Here is a 19263-nt window from a genome sequence, read left to right on the forward strand (position 1 = left end):
CAAGATTCCAATAGCTTGTTTATTACACTATCGGCGGTCGTACGTGCCATGCACGACACCTCAATCCATTTTGATCGTGCATCAATTGATACCATGTAGGTACGACCATCTAAAGGACCTAAAAAGTCAATGTGAACTCTTTCATAAGCCCGCGACGGCCAATGCCATGGCGCCGGCGCGCTCGCCGGCGGCGCCGCGGCCACCGCCGCGCACGCCTCGCACGCGCGACACCGCGCCTCCACGGCCTCGTCCACTCCGGGCCACCACACGTAGCTCCGCGCCATGGCCTTGGTCTTCACGACGCCCATGTGAGGCTCGTGTAGCTCCCGCACCACTATCTCGCGGCACGCTTCCGGAATTACAACACGATGACCCCACATGACACAATCGAGTTCTAAATATAGTTCTTTCTGCCTATTGAAATAAGGTTGCATTTCCTTAATGTCCGAACTGTCCGGCCAACCGTTTTTTATGTAATTGACTACTCTACCTAACAATGGATCTTTTGCTGTCTTCAAACGAATATCATTACAGTCTAAAAAGAACATATCGGACGCAAAATGCAAGTAAGACTGCTCCGGGGGATCGAATTCCCTACTTTGCCCTATTGGTAGACGCGACAGCGCGTCTGCGCAATTTTCCGCTGAGTTTACATACTGAATGTCAAAATCATAAGCCATTAACAATAATGCCCATCGCTGCATTCGACTCGAAGTCATGCTGGGTACGCCAGTTTGCGGACCAAAAATACTTATTAAGGGCTTATGGTCAGTTACTAAGGTAAACCTCTTGCCATATAAATACTGATGAAATTTTTGAGTCGAATAAACAATCGCGAGCGCCTCTCGATGTATCTGCGAATAATTTTGTTCAGCGGCATTGAGTTTCCTTGATATATATGCCACTGGCCGCTCCCGCCCCCACCCGTCGGGCTGGCTGAGCACGCCAGCGACCCCGCGCGGGCTGGCGTCACAAGTTAGCGTCACGTGATTGTTGGGGTCAAAGTGCGCAAGTATCCGCTTTCCTATCAACAAGGATTTTATTTTTTTAAAAGCCTCCTCGCAACTTGTGGTCCAATCCCACCGCGCACCCTTCTTAAGTAAGCTATGTATTGGGTGTAAAATATCGCTCGCGTTAGGGATGAATTTAGAATAGAAATTAACCATACCTAAAAATGAGCGCACCTCCGTCACACACGATGGTGGCGGCATTTTTTCTACCGCCGCGACTTTGTTAGGATCCGGTTTTATCCCGTCTTTACTAACGACAAATCCTAAATAACAGACCTCTTCGGCAAGAAACGTGCATTTGGATTTCTTTAATTTCAAACCTAAATCTTTTAACCTTTGTAATACAGCCTCTAACGTAGCTAAATGAGCCTTCCGAGTTTTCCCGAATATCAAAATGTCGTCACAAAAACTTTGAGCGTTAGGAATATCCCTCACTATTGACTCACTAATTCTACAAAATATTCCCGAACTTGATGATAAGCCATACGGAAGTCTATTGTATTTGAAAGGCCCTCGGTGAGTATTAATAACTGTTATTACACCATATGTTTTCATTTTAGTACGGTCCAGAAATCTAAATACACTTTTAGGTTTTTTTAATGTCTCATTTTTAAAATATAAATCGTACGTTTCTTTACTAATAAATGAGCCAGCCGCGCCCGTATCAATTTCCATCATTAATTGTTGTCCATTAACACAAATAGGTACACTCACCGGCTTGTACTGGCTTAACGAAACTCTGTATAACGCTTCCTCCTCTTCCTCTGACTCGTCTGTTTCCACTTCGCTATTTCCTCCGGTAACAAAATAGGCCCGTGGTCGGCCGCCATTGCGCCCTCGGGCCGCTTTTTCATTGTAAGACAGCCTTTTGGGGCACACCCGGCGCAAATGCCCCTGCACCCGACACATACTACATATGTATTCCTTAAATTTGCACGTAGAAAAACAATGATCTGTGGCGCCACAGGCAGTACAATGCGTTGCACCGCCTATACTTCCAGATGTTTCCCGCGCACTAAAACCTGTTTCCTTCTGCTGGCGCTGCGCTGGCGGCCGCCGGCCGGCCCCGCGCCCCGCGCCGCCCCCCGCGCTGGCCACGCGATGCACCGCTCCCGCGGGCTCCCCGGAGGCTCGACCGCCGCCGCCGCCCGTCATGATTGCAGCATCACGCTCTGCCGCCTCCAACGAACACGCCAAGGTCACCGCCTTGGCATACGTTAAATCTTCTTCCGCAAACAGCCGTTGCCGTATAACGTCCCCACTCACGCCGCATACAAATTGGTCCCTAAGGTTGTCCGCTAAATTGTCTTTAAAATCACAAGTTCGCGCCAACTTCTTTAGCTCCGCCATATATTGCGATATAGACTCGCCCGCCGCTTGCCTTCTAAGCCGAAAACGATATCGCTCCGCCATTATGGACGGCTTCGGTTTTAAATGACCTTGCACTAACGCTACTAACTCCGTGAAAGATAACTCCGACGGTTTTTTAGGACTCGCTAAATTTGTCATTAACTCGTAACACCGATCACCAACCACAGCAATTAACGTCGATAATTGTTTATCACTGTCCACAGAATTAGCTTTAAAGTACATTTCGAGTCGTTCACAGTACAAGTCCCAATTGCCATTCTCAATGTCGAACTCGCGAATTTTGCCAATAGACATATTTTATATTGTTTTGCACGCGTTTCACTAGCTATTATTGCGATAAATAGCCTTTTCACTTGTTCACCGTCGTCGCCAATGAGATATTTGATTAAAACAACGGGAGTACGTTAACACAGCTGATGCTTTATTCCAGACTGAAGGTATATCTACAATATTATGAGTACCCACATATCTATACATAACAGTTTTGTATGAGGAAAAATAATTCTTCTTAGCTGACTGGGTTATGAAATAGGATTTTTTTTTTCTTCATAGAAACCATTATTTTTTGCAGTTTTCTATAAGGAATATTTTTTTCTTCTTTGCTTACCCGGTTATGAAATGGGATTTTTATTTCCTCGTATAAAACCTTTTTTTTGGCAGTTTTCTATTAATATGTTTTTTCTTCTCAGCTTACCCGGTTTTAACTGGGATTTTTTTCTTCATAGAAGACCATCACTGTATGCAGTTTTCTACGAAGATTTTTTTCATCTTCTTAACTTACCCGGTTATAAAATTCTCTATTATATGCTTCTATGGGAAAAAAATAACCCATTTCATAACCGGGTAAGCTAAGTACAAGAAAATCGTCGTAGAAAACTGCATACAATAATGGTTTTCTTTGAGGCAAAAAAACCCCGTTTCAAAACCGGCTAAGCCAAGAAGAAGAAAAATTCTTCATAGAAAACTGCAAAAAAGAATGGTTTTCTACGAGGGAAAAAAATCCCATTTCATAACCGGGTAAGCAAAGAAGAAAAAAAATTCTTTGTAGAAAACTGCAAAAAATAATGGTTTTCTACGAAGAAAAGAAATCCTATTTCAAAACCCAGTTAGCTAAAAATAATTATTTTTCCTCATACAAAACCAGTTATCAAAATACGATACGAGGAACAAGGGAAAATGTTATACAAACAGGCGAACTAGAAATACAAACAGCAGAAACAGAACTAAAAGAAACATACCTGTCCTCTCTCTCTTTATCGGCTGCCAAAGATTGCCGGATGAGATGGGCCACTTCGCTGTTTTCAGGGTCCTTCTCGCGGCCGATGAGGAACTTCACTGGTCCGGACGTATTCCGTAGCACTGACGCGGCGTAGGCTTGTGTCACACCTACCTGTAAATACATCACCACAGAAGATTAATAACAGGCCCCTTCGAACGTAAAATAACATCAGAATATTATATGAATATTGTGAATGGCGTCATTTAGTTCTGCGCCAATACATGTACAAACAGTTGTTGGACACTGTTTTAAAACAACGACGTAAAAACGACGGGGTGTTATAAGTTTGACGTGTCTGTCTGTCCGTCTGTCTGTTTGTCTGTGTGTGTGTGTGTCTGTCTGTGGTATCGTAGTTCCCGAACGGATAAACCGATTTATATTTAGTTTTTTTTGTCTGAAAGCTGAGTTAGTCGGGAGTGTTCTTAGCCATGTTTTTCACAGCTAAGGAAGTAATCTAGATCTATGGGTATGAATTGTGCAATGTTATAAAACATGAATTAGTAAAGTGCTTTTCGTTATTATTCACTATGGGAAAAAATTTGGTTCAACAGTCTACTACTATATGTACTAAATGACAGTGAGAATATATCAAGATGTTTCATGAAATTCGGTTTACTATGTCGCGGTCGGGGGTTTTTTCAAAATTTTAATTTTATGGTTAGGTAATGCTTCAAACTTGGGCGAATTCTGCGTCGTGCGGCTGACATTGCTACGTAGCAGAAAAATTTGTACATCTGTTTCTTTGCATGCGCTACCACAGATAGGATTATTACTAAACTTGGTCGACATTAAAAAGGGACGAGTCGCCGATGAATCGCTGGTAAACTTCGGGTTATAATATAATAATTTTACCTTCCAATAAAATTGTTATTATTTTGCCTGGTATATCCGAGGTCTTTATAGAGAGAGTACGTCGTAGACGTCGCATCGGACCGGTAGATGGCGCCATCGTTCGTTGTAAGTCGCTCCGGCGTCACACCGCCGCGATGTTGGTAGTCCCGTTTTTCCCCACCTGCAACACAAGGCTCCCCGCGCCCCGACCCGCCACCAGCCACCCTCATTGTTGAGGAGAAGTGCCGACGGTATATTAAGCCTACCAGGAAGGCATCACTCAGACCTCGGATATACCAGGCAAAATAATAACAATTTTATTGGAAGGTAAAATTATTATATTATTTGTGCCGTTTGTATATCCGAGGTCTTTATAGAGACCTGTTTATTATCTCCTGGTGGCGAGTCAGCTGGCGCGCAAGCCTTTGGTAGCCCTATTGGCATAGCATAGAAGAATAAGTGAATCAGTTGTTGAACCGATTTGACAGATGTATCAGTCGAAATAGCCTTCGATCCGCGAATATCTCGGTGCCAGAAACGCCTAAAGAGATTTTCGTGATGACGTTTAGCTTTAGTCAGCGAATAGTTAGAGAAATGACATTATTATACATCGCAGATCAAAACCAAAAAAAAGATGTAGGCGAGGCTGACTTGAACAAGATACAAAAACCTTAGATACACTATTATTATTAACAGACACGTTATTTTATCAGGTTATAAACCCAATTTCAGACACAGAGTGTGGAAATTAACTGTAAAAGTAGTGTAACTATCTGTACTGTAGCAGGGTAACGTAATTGATACTGCTTTTGTCAACCCTTCGTAAAAATTATCTAAATCAATATTAGCTTTGATATGACTATTTAAAGTCCAACGTGTTACGTCCATATCAAACACAGAAAAAGGTCATCACTCACGTTCCCAAGGGCTATTTGTTACAATACTGGTATTTTCGATCAGACTATTTCGCGTCAAGCGAGCGCGGTTGCAAGCGAGACTCCTGAACTCTGAACTCTTTTTAGTGAGGGCATTTGAGGATACCGATCGCTCGGTAAAACTAGACTAGAAGATGAAAAGTACGAGCGCTGTCGATTGCTACTACACTGGACGGAGGTATCAGTCGATTTCTTCAAGTCAGTCATTGACTCTTAGGGTAATCCATTACCTAATCCAAAACCCGATGCGACGGATTTCTACTTCGTGCAATGAAGGTCGACAGAGTAGACTGAGAGGTGGAGACGTCCGTGTCGCATCGCTGGTGGTTGCTGAACACGTCGTGGTAGCAGGTCAAGGGGTGAATTAAAACACCGCCACACATGCGCGCTTTAAGAGCGTAGGCGGAGCGCAATAATGGCGGTGCACCGCACAAACGCTGGCGTTGCGCCCAGTGGGCGCTAGCGGGAACTAACGAGCGCTGATTGCGAGCGCAACGCGCGCGGGGACGCGAGCGGAATGCACGCGCATTCAGCGCGCTGATAGCGTAGCGTTAGCGCTATGTGTGGCGGAGGCTTAATACGTACCGTTGTACGACGTAATGCAGGGCTCTCGCAGACGAAGAGGTACGATGACGGGCGAAGCAGAAGAAGGCGAGGTCACCGAAGGTCACTTACTTGGCTCCCAGGGGGTGCATACTGACCTCGTACGACAGTCTGTTGGAGTCAGCAGTTACTGTCGTAGTTACTCGTAACAGAAGAGATGTAATCCTGCCATCGTACAGCATAACATAACATACAACCGAACTGTGCATAGCATATAGTGCTATGCGACCCTTATCCGGCTGCATGTCACTTCAGTCGCTAGCGCCACCGCCTGTTGAAGATTATTTTCCATCGGAAGAGCTTTACTTCGTACAATGTTCCGATTATTGAAGGTCTTATCGGGCTGCAGATGCAAGCAAAACAGGGGCGATTGGCCTACAGCTATCGGCAGCTGTACGAGGTAATGCTGGAAACTGCAGCGGTGCAACCTTCCTCTGTAGACTACGAAAGTTGTGAAATTGATGAAATCAGGTTCAACGATCGAATCAAGCACTATATTAATTCAGTATAGTCGAGCCAGATGATAACTACTGAAGTCCTCCTGAGTTCCTGGCCCCTTTCGCTTTGAGCTGGAATCTCAAGTTCACTAAGGCGAAGCGGGTTTATTTTTCCCAATTTGTTTATTAGAGGCTCGGCGAATAAGTTAATCTCTCGAATGGACAGTGGGCGCCACAAGCCTCCGGGAAATCGTCGTGTACTTGGAACCCCCGCGGCCAGATTACCGATCGGTTTTGGTGTCCACCCGGTAAACAGACGCACGCTCAGGATGCAGGACGCTGGCTCGAATTCAGATCTGGACATTCTGAAAGAGATTTTTTTTTTTTTTAATTCCGCAAACCTTTACGATGTCTTTGACCTACACAATGAGCGATGTACAGGAATCACAGGGTCGTCTCGCGAGGCGCCTCTCCGATTAGATAGCTCGCGAACATCGTCAGGACACCCTCGCAGCAGTTCGGCTCCTCGTCCGGTTATTGACGTCTTACCTCGTTCCACTATGGGTGTCCAAACCACGTTAGGACGTAGCATCTTTAGAATTTATCTGTTCTCACTTCGGCGACGGAGGAGTCCTTGGTCAAAATAGAGTGTAAATACTGTCGTACTTCACGGGAACTGGAAAGAGAAGAGTGGATACCATAGTGTACGGGATGTCAGCTGATAGCGGCGCCCGGCGTCACATTGGAGGGTAGTATCAGCCTGGTCAGCAGCGATACCGTAGCAGACGGAGCCTGGATAGTCGTGGTCGTAGCACCATTGTAGGGGAAGACAGTGTTCGCGGTGAGCGTGACATCTTAGGCGCGACGGGCGTTATCAGCGTGGCGGCTAGCAGCACCAAGGGCCCACATCAGCAATCTTACCAGCTTGTCACTGCAGCAGACGCTGTTATGTTCGGCGGTGAGATTGAGACGGCCGTCGTCAGCTCGAAAGGCGTCTCGATGCCCTGTCGCGTCACGCAGTATCGTGCTCAGTGGCCCTCTCGAGGTCGCCGCCGTCAGCGCGGGAGGCACCGGCGCCAGCGTGGCAGTCAGCTACATCGGTGAACAGCATCAACAGAGTTCGCGGCGTCGTCACGGCAAACGCGGCAGGAAAATTAGCGACGCCTTCGCGGCAGCCGCAGTATTGCGCTCGGTGGCGCGATGAAGGTCGCCGCGTCTGCAATCTTACCTCGTGCGATCGAGGCGACATCAAGGCGCCAGCATCAGCGTGTCGGCCGTCGACACCGGTGGAAAACTTCAAGTAGCTTGCGGCGTTGTCACGGCAGACGCAGCAGAAGGATTGCGACGCCTGTGCAGCGGTTAACAGTATTACGCTCCGCATCACCACTGAAGCGCCAGCATAAGCGTGGCGCCCAGCAATACTGGTGGACAGCTTCAGCAGGATCGCGGCGTTGTCATGGCAGATGAGCTCGCTGCATCACCATCGAGGCGCCAGCATAAGCGTGGCGGCCAGCGATACTGGTGGACAGCTACAGCAGGTGGACAGTCAGCAGGATCGCGGCGTTGTCACGGCAGACGAACGCTCTGCATCACCATCGAGGCGCCAGCATAAGCGTGGCGGCCAGCGATACTGGTGGACAGCTACAGCAGGTGGACAGTCAGCAGGATCGCGGCGTTGTCACGGCAGACGAACGCTCTGCATCACCATCGAGGCGCCAGCATAAGCGTGGCGGCCAGCGATATTGGTGGACAGCTTCAGCAGGCTCGCGGCGTTGTCAAGGCAGACGCACGCTCTGCATCACCATCGAGGCGCCAGCATAAGCGTGGCGGCCAGCGATACTGGTGGACAGCTTCAGCAGGATCGCGGCGTTGTCACGGCAGACGAACGCTCTGCATCACCATCGAGGCGCCAGCATAAGCGTGGCGGCCAGCGATACTGGTGGACAGCTTCAGCAGGATCGCGGCGTTGTCACGGCAGACGAACGCTCTGCATCACCATCGAGGCGCCAGCATAAGCGTGGCGGCCAGCGATACTGGTGGACAGCTTCAGCAGGATCGCGGCGTTGTCACGGCAGACGAACGCTCTGCATCACCATCGAGGCGCCAGCATAAGCGTGGCGGCCAGCGATACTGGTGGACAGCTTCAGCAGGATCGCGGCGTTGTCACGGCAGATGAGCGCGCTGCATCACCATCGAGGCGCCAGCATAAGCGTGGCGGCCAGCGATATTGGTGGACAGCTTCAGCAGGCTCGCGGCGTTGTGACGGGGGCAGAAGGTGGTCGCGCTGGTAGCCTGCGTATTGACGACTGATCACTAACGGCACGGCGCTCGCGACATACTTACAGCGTTGCACGCGGCGCCTATGCGGCGGCCACAACGTTGTTCGGCGGCACCGCAGAGATGGCCATCGTTAACGAGGAGGCAACTTCTACGCAACCTCGGCGGCGCCGACGCGGCGGACAACACTGCCGCGGTCAGCGGCGCTATCGCAGCGCTACAGTAAGTTTCGGCGCCGACACGTGGCTTGGGGCCTCCGCACCGAATCGGAAACCGAACATGTTCTTTCTAAATTAATATGAATCTGCTCACCCATTCGTCGGAGAAATTCAAACCTCCTCGGAGCGCGGTATTCCTTCACCGCGCCCTCCGCCGCCGCCGCCGCCGCCGCCGCCGCCGCAGCCCGCAGGTCGCGCAGCCCGCGGTCGCGAAGCACGTGGTCCCCGGAGCACGTGGTCCCCGGCGGAGCAACTTACCTACGTTACCGCTTATATTCTAGCGCGAAACTTTTAATACGCGGATAACACTTCCTACTTTAGTCTCGGAAATGCGAATAGTTTAAAGAGAAAACTGATTAACGGTAACGATTTTTGCAGCATGGAACTTTCTTACAAAAAAGTGGGTAGAATCATAAAGCACCGCTCGTTCATTTCTATAGTGAGAACCTCGAAAGACGAATAATGATCGCTAGCGAGGCATAATATATCTCATTATTCAAGACGAACGAGCGTAAATTAAAAGGGAAGAAAGAATTGACGGATGAAATTGAAAAATTTCATAATTCCGAAACGTTATAAGCCACTTTTTTAAATAAAAACACGAATAACTCTGGTTTGACCAGAAATAACAAGGAAATAGAAACTAAAAGATTAATTTCGAGACACCATGCTGTAAAAATGTTCGAACGGAATACGCGACAACCGGTCACTTCGGCGTTCGACGAAACAATGAGGGTGGCTGGTGGCGGGTCGGGGCGCGGGGAGCCTTGTGTTGCAGGTGGGGAAAAACGGGACTACCAACATCGCGGCGGTGTGACGCCGGAGCGACTTACAACGAACGATGGCGCCATCTACCGGTCCGATGCGACGTCTACGACGTACTCTCTCTATAAAGACCTCGGATATACAAACGGCACAAATAATATAACTTATAATAATTATAAAGGAAGCGTCCTTTCTATAACATTATTACTTATTGCGCGGTGCAAGTAAGAGCAAAATGTACGATAACTAAAAGACAATTTAAATGTCGCTCTAATTGACCTGTCACTTTATTTCATCAAAAAATATTTGATTTATTTACCAGACTCTTGCCGTCGACCTCGATGATCTGGTCGTTGACCTGTATGCGTCCGTCGCGCGCGGCGGCTCCGCTCTCAGTGATAGTTTTAACGAATATGCCCAATTTTTCTAAGCCCGCATCGGCGCCGACACCCATTCCTGTGAACATTTATATTATTAAAGACACTGAAACAATGGGGTTTGAGGTGCTTTTGTTTTGGAAACTAATCAAAATGATTACCAAACGTTACATATCAACAAAGACTATAACTCTGTATAGACAGATAAATTCTAAGTTAAAAATGTACCTCAGAACCATCAAGAATAATGTACGGTAGAGTAAATGGCGCTACATCTTTGGTTGACTCTCGGCTTGGTCACTTTTAAGACATATCTAGTTAGGAATATGGGCCAAATTGACAAAAATGAGGCCCAAAAGTTCTAATCATGTGTCGAGAGATGGCAGTATATGCAGTAACTGTCTATATACTCGGATCCTCTTTGATATCAAGTAGTGATAAGGTTAAAATTACCAATGATTGAGAGGCCCAGCCCATCAGCGCCCTTCAGCAGGTCGACCGGGAACACGTGCATCTTCTCAACCCGCTTCTCGAGTTCATACTCTGCGGACGCGGCTACCGGGTCCACGTCCTCGTTGCGGCGGTCGTACTCGCGGACAGAGTGCGTGGAGAACACTTGCATTGGGTTCGTACTGGAAATTAAAACGCTAGTTCTAGTAAAAGATAAACGTTTAGCCCTATCAAAAAGAATTAGGGCAGACGACTCATTATTATTATTATTTTATTTCGTCCATTTTACTCGAAACAACAGCTTTTTTTAGATCTAAGACTAAGTTAGCAAAAATGTGTATGAAAAGCCAATCACAGGTTTCCCAAATAGGATGGAAGGTAATTTGACGTCACACAAAACAATCAGAGATTAATGAGATAGCAGCGTCAGACATGCCACGAAAAATAATGACTGTATTGATTTTTACGTATTAAGACTTATTAAAAAATACGAGTCTATTCTTTGAATCTTCTGCTGGCGGAGCTAATTAGATACTATAAGGTTCTTTATTAATGCAAAAATGCTTTGTAGCAAAAGACACACAATAACAATCACTTCACTTATCACAATCACACAATCATTAATTAAATGTTAGACGTTTTTTACCTGAATTTAACTTTTCTATTCATCTTAACGAATACAGGCGGTGTGTAATATTCATCGTCCTCATCTTCTTCGATAGGCGGAAGACCAGCCACCTGAAAAATATGACATATTCTTTGAATGTTTTCTTAACGACACTATTTTAATTTCCTGCAACGCTTATCGAGCGCACGCCTTGTCTCATGTCATGTTACGAATATCAAAGGACACAACTGCGCCGCGTGATGACACGACGTAAGGTACAGCGGGGCAAATGTCGACTGGGGGCAATTGTAACTAATCCATTTTTTTCATACACTATGATGATCAGTGGATACATGTATGAGTTCTACATGTATCCACTGAACACGCCTACCATATACAACCGGTGGACACTATTTAATAATGCAAACAACATGTAAAACATGGAAAAAAGGACCAGTTACATTTGCCTCCCAGTCGAGATTTGCCCTGCTGTACCTTATAGAAAAAGGCGTAATATGGCCACATCTAGCCATGACCACTGCCCGCCGTCTCTATTATTCGTTTATCTCGCTGAGCTCGCGGAGGCCAAGACATTGGTCTAAGCGCGGCAGCGGTGAGCGGCGTCCATACATCGGAGCGAGACAGCGATGGGACTTTTCATTCGCACGTATAGCTGCCGCTCACCGCTTCGCGCTTAGACCAATGTCGTGGCCGGGCTGTAAGGCGGATATAGTGATCTAATACAGTGAGCTGTAGGCTGTCTTGTACTATCAGCAGCAAAAGTGCATGGATAAATTATGAATGAATTCATTGATACATTCGCCATGCACTTTTGCAGCTGATAGTACCTCTCGTCAAATACAAGAAAATATAGATGCTCACCTCGGTATAAAAGTGTCCGTCTTCGAAGTAGTGTATGCCGTTTTCCTCGCCTAGTTCCCGGAGAGATTGAGGAGGGTAATGGTCGAACACAGTAGGTTCCGGTGGGGAGGTCTTGCGATCGCCACCGGCTAAGGCTGCCTCGCCTTCGAGTGACACGAATTCGTAGCTCTCGTCCACTGACTGCATGCTGTAACATATAAATGTTGATAGCGATTAGTAAGGTGAAAAGTACACCAATAAAGATCGAAAAGCCTTCCCAAATAATTGTGTATGATCAAAACAAAAAGATGAGAGAGTTTTGTAGAAGGTACCTAGAATTAGCAAATAACATGGAAGTGTCGAGAGCATAAAAAACACGTTCACTTTTACGTCTATCTTGTCAAGTTCTAACCCTAGGTTCTATAAAAAATCTGTAGTCTTAGTGCGTTTTGACATTATCCGATCCGATATCGGATGTCGGACCGACATCCCATACATTACAGGCGCCATCTTGGATTTTTTCTATCGGAATCCTTGCGACATCCGATATCAGATCGGATAATGTGAAAACGGACTTAGAGATGTACTCGATTGGCGTCAATTTAGGGTAGGTACATTTCGTGGTTGATTAAAAAGAACAAGAAAAGTCTTTTAAGTCAATTTCCGCGTAGTGTCAAAAGTATCACATCTTTCGTTCGCCCTCAATGCCTCTAAAAATAGTGTAGTAATGTGTTACCTCTCGTACGAGAGCACGGACTGGTAGCTGTCGTTGAGCGAGACGCCGTTGTCCTGCGGCGGGTGCGGCGACAGCATCGCCACAATCTCCTGAGCCTGCTCGTCCGACAGCAGGGCTTCTTGCCTGTACCATATAATGTAAGTTACACTGTGATTACATTATCACACTGATTCAGAACATTTCATATGTGTGAAACTCTCGGACACCAAAGTCGGTAGTGTAACTTCGACAAAACAAAAATATGCGGAGCTCGAATGAAAACAAGTTACGACGCGACAAAGTGTTAAGTAGGTTCAAGATTTTGAATTTCGATAGAGTGTTATAATGGTCTACTGGATCTTCAAAAGACATCGGTTTTCCTTATACTGACCGATAATAGCGGTGTGCAAATCTACATTTAATTAGAAGAACGTCATAGATTTTTTAATTTCCGAGAAACGATAAAAATGAAAGCGGTATGCTACAATATTTAATAGTAATTTATGATACAAGTGCGAAATGTAGGAAATTCTTAACAGGTGGGTATAATATATCGGCCGAAGGGATACGTAATATAACAGACATTACTCATTAGACAACGGGTGGCATTTTTTTTGTAACATATCTTTTGATTTATTTTCAAGCATTTTGTGACGAACACAACGATTTTAAATGTTTCGTGTCAAATAGAATGACACGAAACGTTAACAACCGCTTGATTTTCATAAACATAGTAAATTGTATTGTTCATACCAAACATCATTTCAAATAAACAACATGAAATCATGAATAAGCGATTGTGTTGATTGTTAGGAGCTATTGAAAAGAATACACAAGAATGGAATATATTTCCTTCGTTATTTGATGTCAGAAAATTGTATACTTTTGTTTTTGCTGTTATATTTAAAGTACAGATGTAGTGCGAAAAGCTTTTCCTTCGTATTTTTCCGGGAACGTTCGCATTTGTCATGATAGTTCAGACAGTGTCAATACGTCTTGTACAGAGACTGACTAAAATAGCATGACACGTTCGTACGTTTCCGTAAAAATACGAAAGAAAATCTTTTCGCACTACAACTGTAATTCGATTGCCAATCTAATTCTAGATGCCACTTTAATTAACTGAAAGTATTTTAACGACAGTTTCAGCATTATTTTTTGTATGATTGGAATGCATTCATGTCACATAGGGTAAAAACAAGGAACATAATTAAAAGGAAATAAAACAATACAAATATAGCACGCTTACCTAAGTTTTTTCTCCAGAATACTGCGAATTTGATCAGGCAATAGAAGCGTTGTGCGCACAGGCAGCATGCAAATAATAAAAATACAACATTTAATTACTCAAGCATAAGGGGTCCGCCATTTTACATCAGAAAATCCACCTTTCCTGGTGTGGGTGTGACATCATATCATATACATATGTATTTGTTAATTTACTTTTCAACGAAAATAAACATTTCAAATAAAGTAAGTATTAGGTATTACTGGAAATCAAAATAATACTTATCAAGAAAAAAAAAACATGGCAAATTCTATCATGGAAAATACTAGTCTCTCAACAGTAGAATATGTTAGCGAATATAAAACAAAACAGTATTCAGTTTCATATGAAGTCAACGTGACGTCACAAACTTAGAGACGTCACTTCCTACAAAATCTCTAATTTTTTCAGTCCCTTCCTACCCACGTCTGACCCTTTAGCATAAATTGCCTTGTCGCGCGCAAGTCCATACATCAAGCGCGACTTCAAGTATGGACTCGCGCGCGACAAGGCAAGTTGTGCTAGAGGGGCTGATGTAATCAATGGATGACCCCTAACTCGCTACATCGGACGCGAAGATAAACAAAATAGTACCGTCGTACCGTACCATCGACAGGACATCCATCCGATTTGTTTTTATTTCTCTGATACCATATTATTTAGGAATACCAATGCTGAGTTCAGCATGACTCCTAAATCAATAAATATTCTTAAGAGTATTGTAACATTTTAAGTATAATGTAGCATCAGAGATATAGAAACAAAGTTTAACATATTGTAAATATGAAAATAATACATTAGCACAATTCATATTGCAAGATTTGAAAGGCGTTTAAGAAAGAGTGAAACTGAAAAGTGCCATCATGCAAAGATAGAGAATTGCAGCAGTCGACAGTTTCAGTAATAGTACATTACATCAGAGGCCGGGAAAATGAGGATTCCCGGCCAAGTGGGTATATAGTGGGATAGGGATACGAGGCCGGGAATCCGTTTTCACGCCGAAGCATGTATAGTGCTTTTCTCAAACATGCAATGAAATAAAAAAAATGCTCTAAAGGACAATATTTTATAAAAAAAAAGTTACTTTGCAGGCCTAGTGCCTGAAAAATAATATGAAATCCCTTTACAGTCCTCTCGAGTTGTTGCGCCCAAAAAGCGATACTTCCCAGCCCATTTTAAGGAACGTAAAGACAATATTTCATTGCATGTTTGAGAAAAAACTATTACAATGGTGCTTTATACTAAGAATCATTCTTAATCAACATACTGAACTTTGAGGAGCAGATAGAAGCCATTGATTGTAATACAATTGTGTCAAGTACTTATGCTAAGTTAATCAAACATACCATTTGAAAGAGTATTATGTTAGTATGACGATATCAATAATACCCAAAATGGAAATGTAATTTAGCAGCAGCATATACTTATCTAGAAAACTGTTTTTGTAAATTTACTTGCAACTTTTCAGTCATAAATTATAAGGTTTTAGAACATATAAATTCAATAGTACATCAGAAAGACATGTGTATGGATCTCAGACGAAGAATACTATAGATTTGACGTAAGCGTACAGATATAGAATAATGAAGCGAAATTAAGAAGTACTTTAAAAATGGCTGACAGTTTACCATAAACAACCTACGTAATCTGGGCGGATAATAAGCTTGACGTCACGTACGTAATATTTGTTCAAATTTGAACTATAACAGTTGTCAGTAGAGTAGAATTTATAACGGCCAAATGTGGAACAATATGCGGTAAAGGGTTATTGTTTGCCACAAACTCGTTTGTGGCAGCGGCGGAAAAGTGAAACTATGACAAAGACAAAAAATAACATTTTGCTCTCTGTCACTCTTATTATAATTTGTATGTGACCATCTCGTTCGGTAGTGGTATTATTATTTGGCTGTCTAGTCTATAGTATCCTTTGTTTAAGGTATGGATAAAGTAAGCTTTCTGAACCTCAGACAGATTTAGTTTCAAAAAAACCGACCAAGTGCGAGTCGGACTCGCCCACCGAGGGTTCCGTACAAACTTTCTTTCAAACTATACCTAGTAAAAATAATCTCATATTTTCATATAACTCTAATGACTTGACTAGAAGACAAAAGTATAGGCACTAATGAGTATTATAGTGTATAGCGCCATCTCCCGGTCAATTTGCTAACTAATTTGCGCGACCTGGTTTTTCAGGGATAATTCTTTATAATGTTAACCGATTTAAACAGTTTTTACTTTATTGGACAGAAGATGGTTTACGTAACATCTCGTATTAATTTTAAGTACGATATACATCCGCAAGGGTGGGTAAATTGAAAGTAAAAATCTGAAAAGTTTTTTGTGAATTAAAAAAAAGTATTCAAAATACAAACACGATTATATTTTTCCTGTAATATATAGCATAAAACCAATGTTTACTAAAATTTTCATAATTTTTCGTTGGTAAATTTCGGAGATAAGGGGGGGGAACGGTATTTTTTTTACATTTTCCTTCAAAATTCTTTTTTTTTCCACAACAAAAAAATTATAAAAAATAGTTTATTTACGTTCAATTTGAGCTCTTTCCAACGATACCCCACTTGACCTAGTAACTTGAAATTTACAGTTTGCCCCCCTTTCATTTTGGCCATTTTCTACAATTAAAATTAATGTTCAACTTTCGTATGAATATCGGTTTTTTAAAGAAACAACACTATTTTGTCTTTAGCTTCCGGTGTGTTTAGCCCGGCACTAATCATTTCCGGTAGCCATTACCTCACATTCTTTTCGCTCTCGATCTAACTTGCGAACGCGTCGCTGCATTAAAATTGCCATTTATTGCTAATTAAATAGTTAAAGTCACATTTTCCCAACAATTATCGTTAAATTTTGTCGTCGGGTGGGTTCCATTTGAGAAAATGGACCTCCAACCATAAAGGTTTTATCGTTGACCTTCCATCTTCTGAGTTGTATTCGAGTGATTTTAAACATTTTGATGAACTTTCGGATTTGTCCCTTAAAATATTGGGATTGTTATGGCGTCCACAAACAGATTCGTTCCAATTTGAGGTTGCAACACCACGTGATCAGAAATGTACTAAACGTACTATTTTATCGAATATAGCGCGCATATATGACCCGCTAGGATTCTTATGTCCTGTCACGTTTCACGCTAAATATTTAATGCAGGTCTTGTGGTCATCTGGGGTGCAATGGGACGATGATGTTCCAGAAGCAATCACATCAGAATGGATGAAATTTACCGATCAACTTCCGTCGTTGAAATCTGTCGTTATTCCCCGTCGCATCATCCATTCGTTTGTTTCATTACAATTGCATGGATTTTGTGATGCGTCGGAGCGTGGTTACGCTGCTGTCGTCTTCTGTCGTGTCGATGACACACAAGGCTCTACTTTTGTAGAGCTTTGCTGTGCCAAAAGTAAGGTTGCGCCTCTGCGTAAATTATCAATTCCTCGATTGGAACTGCAGGCTGCCGTGTTGTTGGCAGACCTGATGCAGTCAACACAAGAGGCATTAAAACCTCTCTATGTTGTTCAGGAAATATTTGCATGGTCAGACTCGACCGTAACGTTAGCTTGGATCAAGTCGTGCCCTTCACGCTGGAAAACATTTGTTGCAAATCGTGTGAGCCATATCCAGGATCTTGTTGCTCCTGATCGCTGGCGTCACGTCAGTACACACCACAATCCTGCTGATGCAGGATCCAGGGGTTACTGCCTGAAGATTTGGTAGAGTGTGATATTTGGTGGAAGGGTCCGTCGTGGTTGGTAAAGGAAGAGAAGGATTGGCCTTGCTCACCTTTGCACGATCCAAGCAATGACTGTATTGTAGAGGAACAACGTATTTGTAGCTTACTCGTGACGGCCGATCCTAACTTAATTGATGAAGTCCTTAGCAGGTTCTCCTCGCTTTTCACATTAAAGCGTGTGTTAGCCTACTGTTTCCGTTTTTTACGGTCAGCTAAGGATGGAAAAGTTGTCGGATCTCTACAGTCAGCTGAAACCACTGCAGCTCTCATGTTTTTAGTAAAACATGTGCAGCTCACTTCGTTCAGTGTAGAGATCAATCAATTAAGGGAGGATCGTTTGAACGCATTGCCAAAGGGTTTGCGCAAGCTTTCATTATTCATTGACAGTCAGGGTATTGTCAGGGTGGGCGGTCGCTTGGCAAATTCTCCTATTAAATTTTCTGTCAAACATCCCATTTTATTGCCTCGCTCCCACCGACTCACTCTTTTAATAATTGACGAATATCATAAAAGATTTTTACATCCAGGTGCCCAAACTTTACAAAATTTACTTGCGCAAACGTTTTGGATTTTGTCGCCAAAACGAGCAATTCAGGCAGTGATTGGAGGCTGCGTGAAATGCTTTCGTGCCAATCCCTCTGCGGCATCTCCGCCGCTTATGGGAAATTTGCCTACCTTTCGCGTCTCGCAAATTAAACCTTTTTCGAGTGTCGCCATTGATTATGGAGGACCATTTGATATCGCTTTCGGTCGTGGCCGTGGTGCGAAAACGTACAAAGGTTACATCTGTGTTTTTGTATGTACTAGTACCAAAGCCATTCACATAGAGCTTGCTTCAGAGTTGTCGACAGAAGCTTTCCTCTGTGTTCTTAAACGGTTTGTCGCTCGTCGTGGTCGATGCAGTAACATTGTCTCTGACCAGGGTAGGAATTTTGTGGGCGCTAGTAACTATCTTGGTTCACTCATGAAAGGTGCTGCTGATGCCCAAGAAATTAAATTCTCGTTTAACCCTCCGGGTACGCCTCATTTTAACGGATTAGCTGAAGCCGGGATACGCTCGGTTAAGACTCACCTCGCACGGGTTGTAGGTAATCAAAGGTTAACCTTCGAGGAATTTTATACAATTCTGACTCAGATTGAGTCTATGCTCAACTCTCGTCCATTGACACCTCTTAGCTCGGATCCTAGTGATCTCTCAGCCTTAACTCCAGGCCATTTTTTAACTCTGGAACCGTTGTCGATTGTCCCAGAGGAAAATCTTGTAGATAAAAAAGTAAGTGTCTGTAATCGTTGGAAAATGATACAGAAAATGCATCAAGACTTCTGGCGTAGATGGCACGCTGAGTACGTCCATACTCTACAACAGAGGACTAAATGGAATAAAGTAAATACAAACATTGTCGTGGGTTCCTTGGTCTTGTTGATTAACGAACAGACAAGCCCTTTAAAATGGCCCCTTGGGCGCATCGTTGCTCTACATCCCGGAGTTGACGGTGTCTGTAGAGTGGTCAC

At 43.9% G+C, this 19263-nt stretch overlaps 1 protein-coding gene across 6 annotated transcripts in view; it reads right to left on the minus strand.

Moving 5' to 3' along the window:
• LOC125232040 (neurabin-1) overlaps nucleotides 1-19263 on the minus strand; it is a 67847-nt gene that overhangs the window by 6740 nt on the left and 41844 nt on the right. For 5 of the 6 annotated variants that reach the window (XR_007177692.1, XM_048137652.1, XM_048137656.1 and 2 more), the window contains 7 exons: nucleotides 13986-14006; nucleotides 12758-12880; nucleotides 12043-12229; nucleotides 11200-11291; nucleotides 10557-10735; nucleotides 10046-10182; nucleotides 3620-3771 (listed from right to left, as the gene is read on the minus strand). Coding sequence is in view for 5 of the 6 variants with exons in the window: in XM_048137652.1 (XP_047993609.1) it covers nucleotides 3620-3771; nucleotides 10046-10182; nucleotides 10557-10735; nucleotides 11200-11291; nucleotides 12043-12229; nucleotides 12758-12880; nucleotides 13986-14006 (891 nt within the window). In the remaining variant the exon portion in view is untranslated. The remainder of the gene's footprint in view (nucleotides 1-3619; nucleotides 3772-10045; nucleotides 10183-10556; nucleotides 10736-11199; nucleotides 11292-12042; nucleotides 12230-12757; nucleotides 12881-13985; nucleotides 14007-19263) is intronic. The other variant, XM_048137653.1, reaches the window with a different exon arrangement.

This window comes from Leguminivora glycinivorella, chromosome 12 (assembly GCF_023078275.1).
Source record: "Leguminivora glycinivorella isolate SPB_JAAS2020 chromosome 12, LegGlyc_1.1, whole genome shotgun sequence".
In the NCBI taxonomy this organism is placed as follows: domain Eukaryota; kingdom Metazoa; phylum Arthropoda; class Insecta; order Lepidoptera; family Tortricidae; genus Leguminivora; species Leguminivora glycinivorella.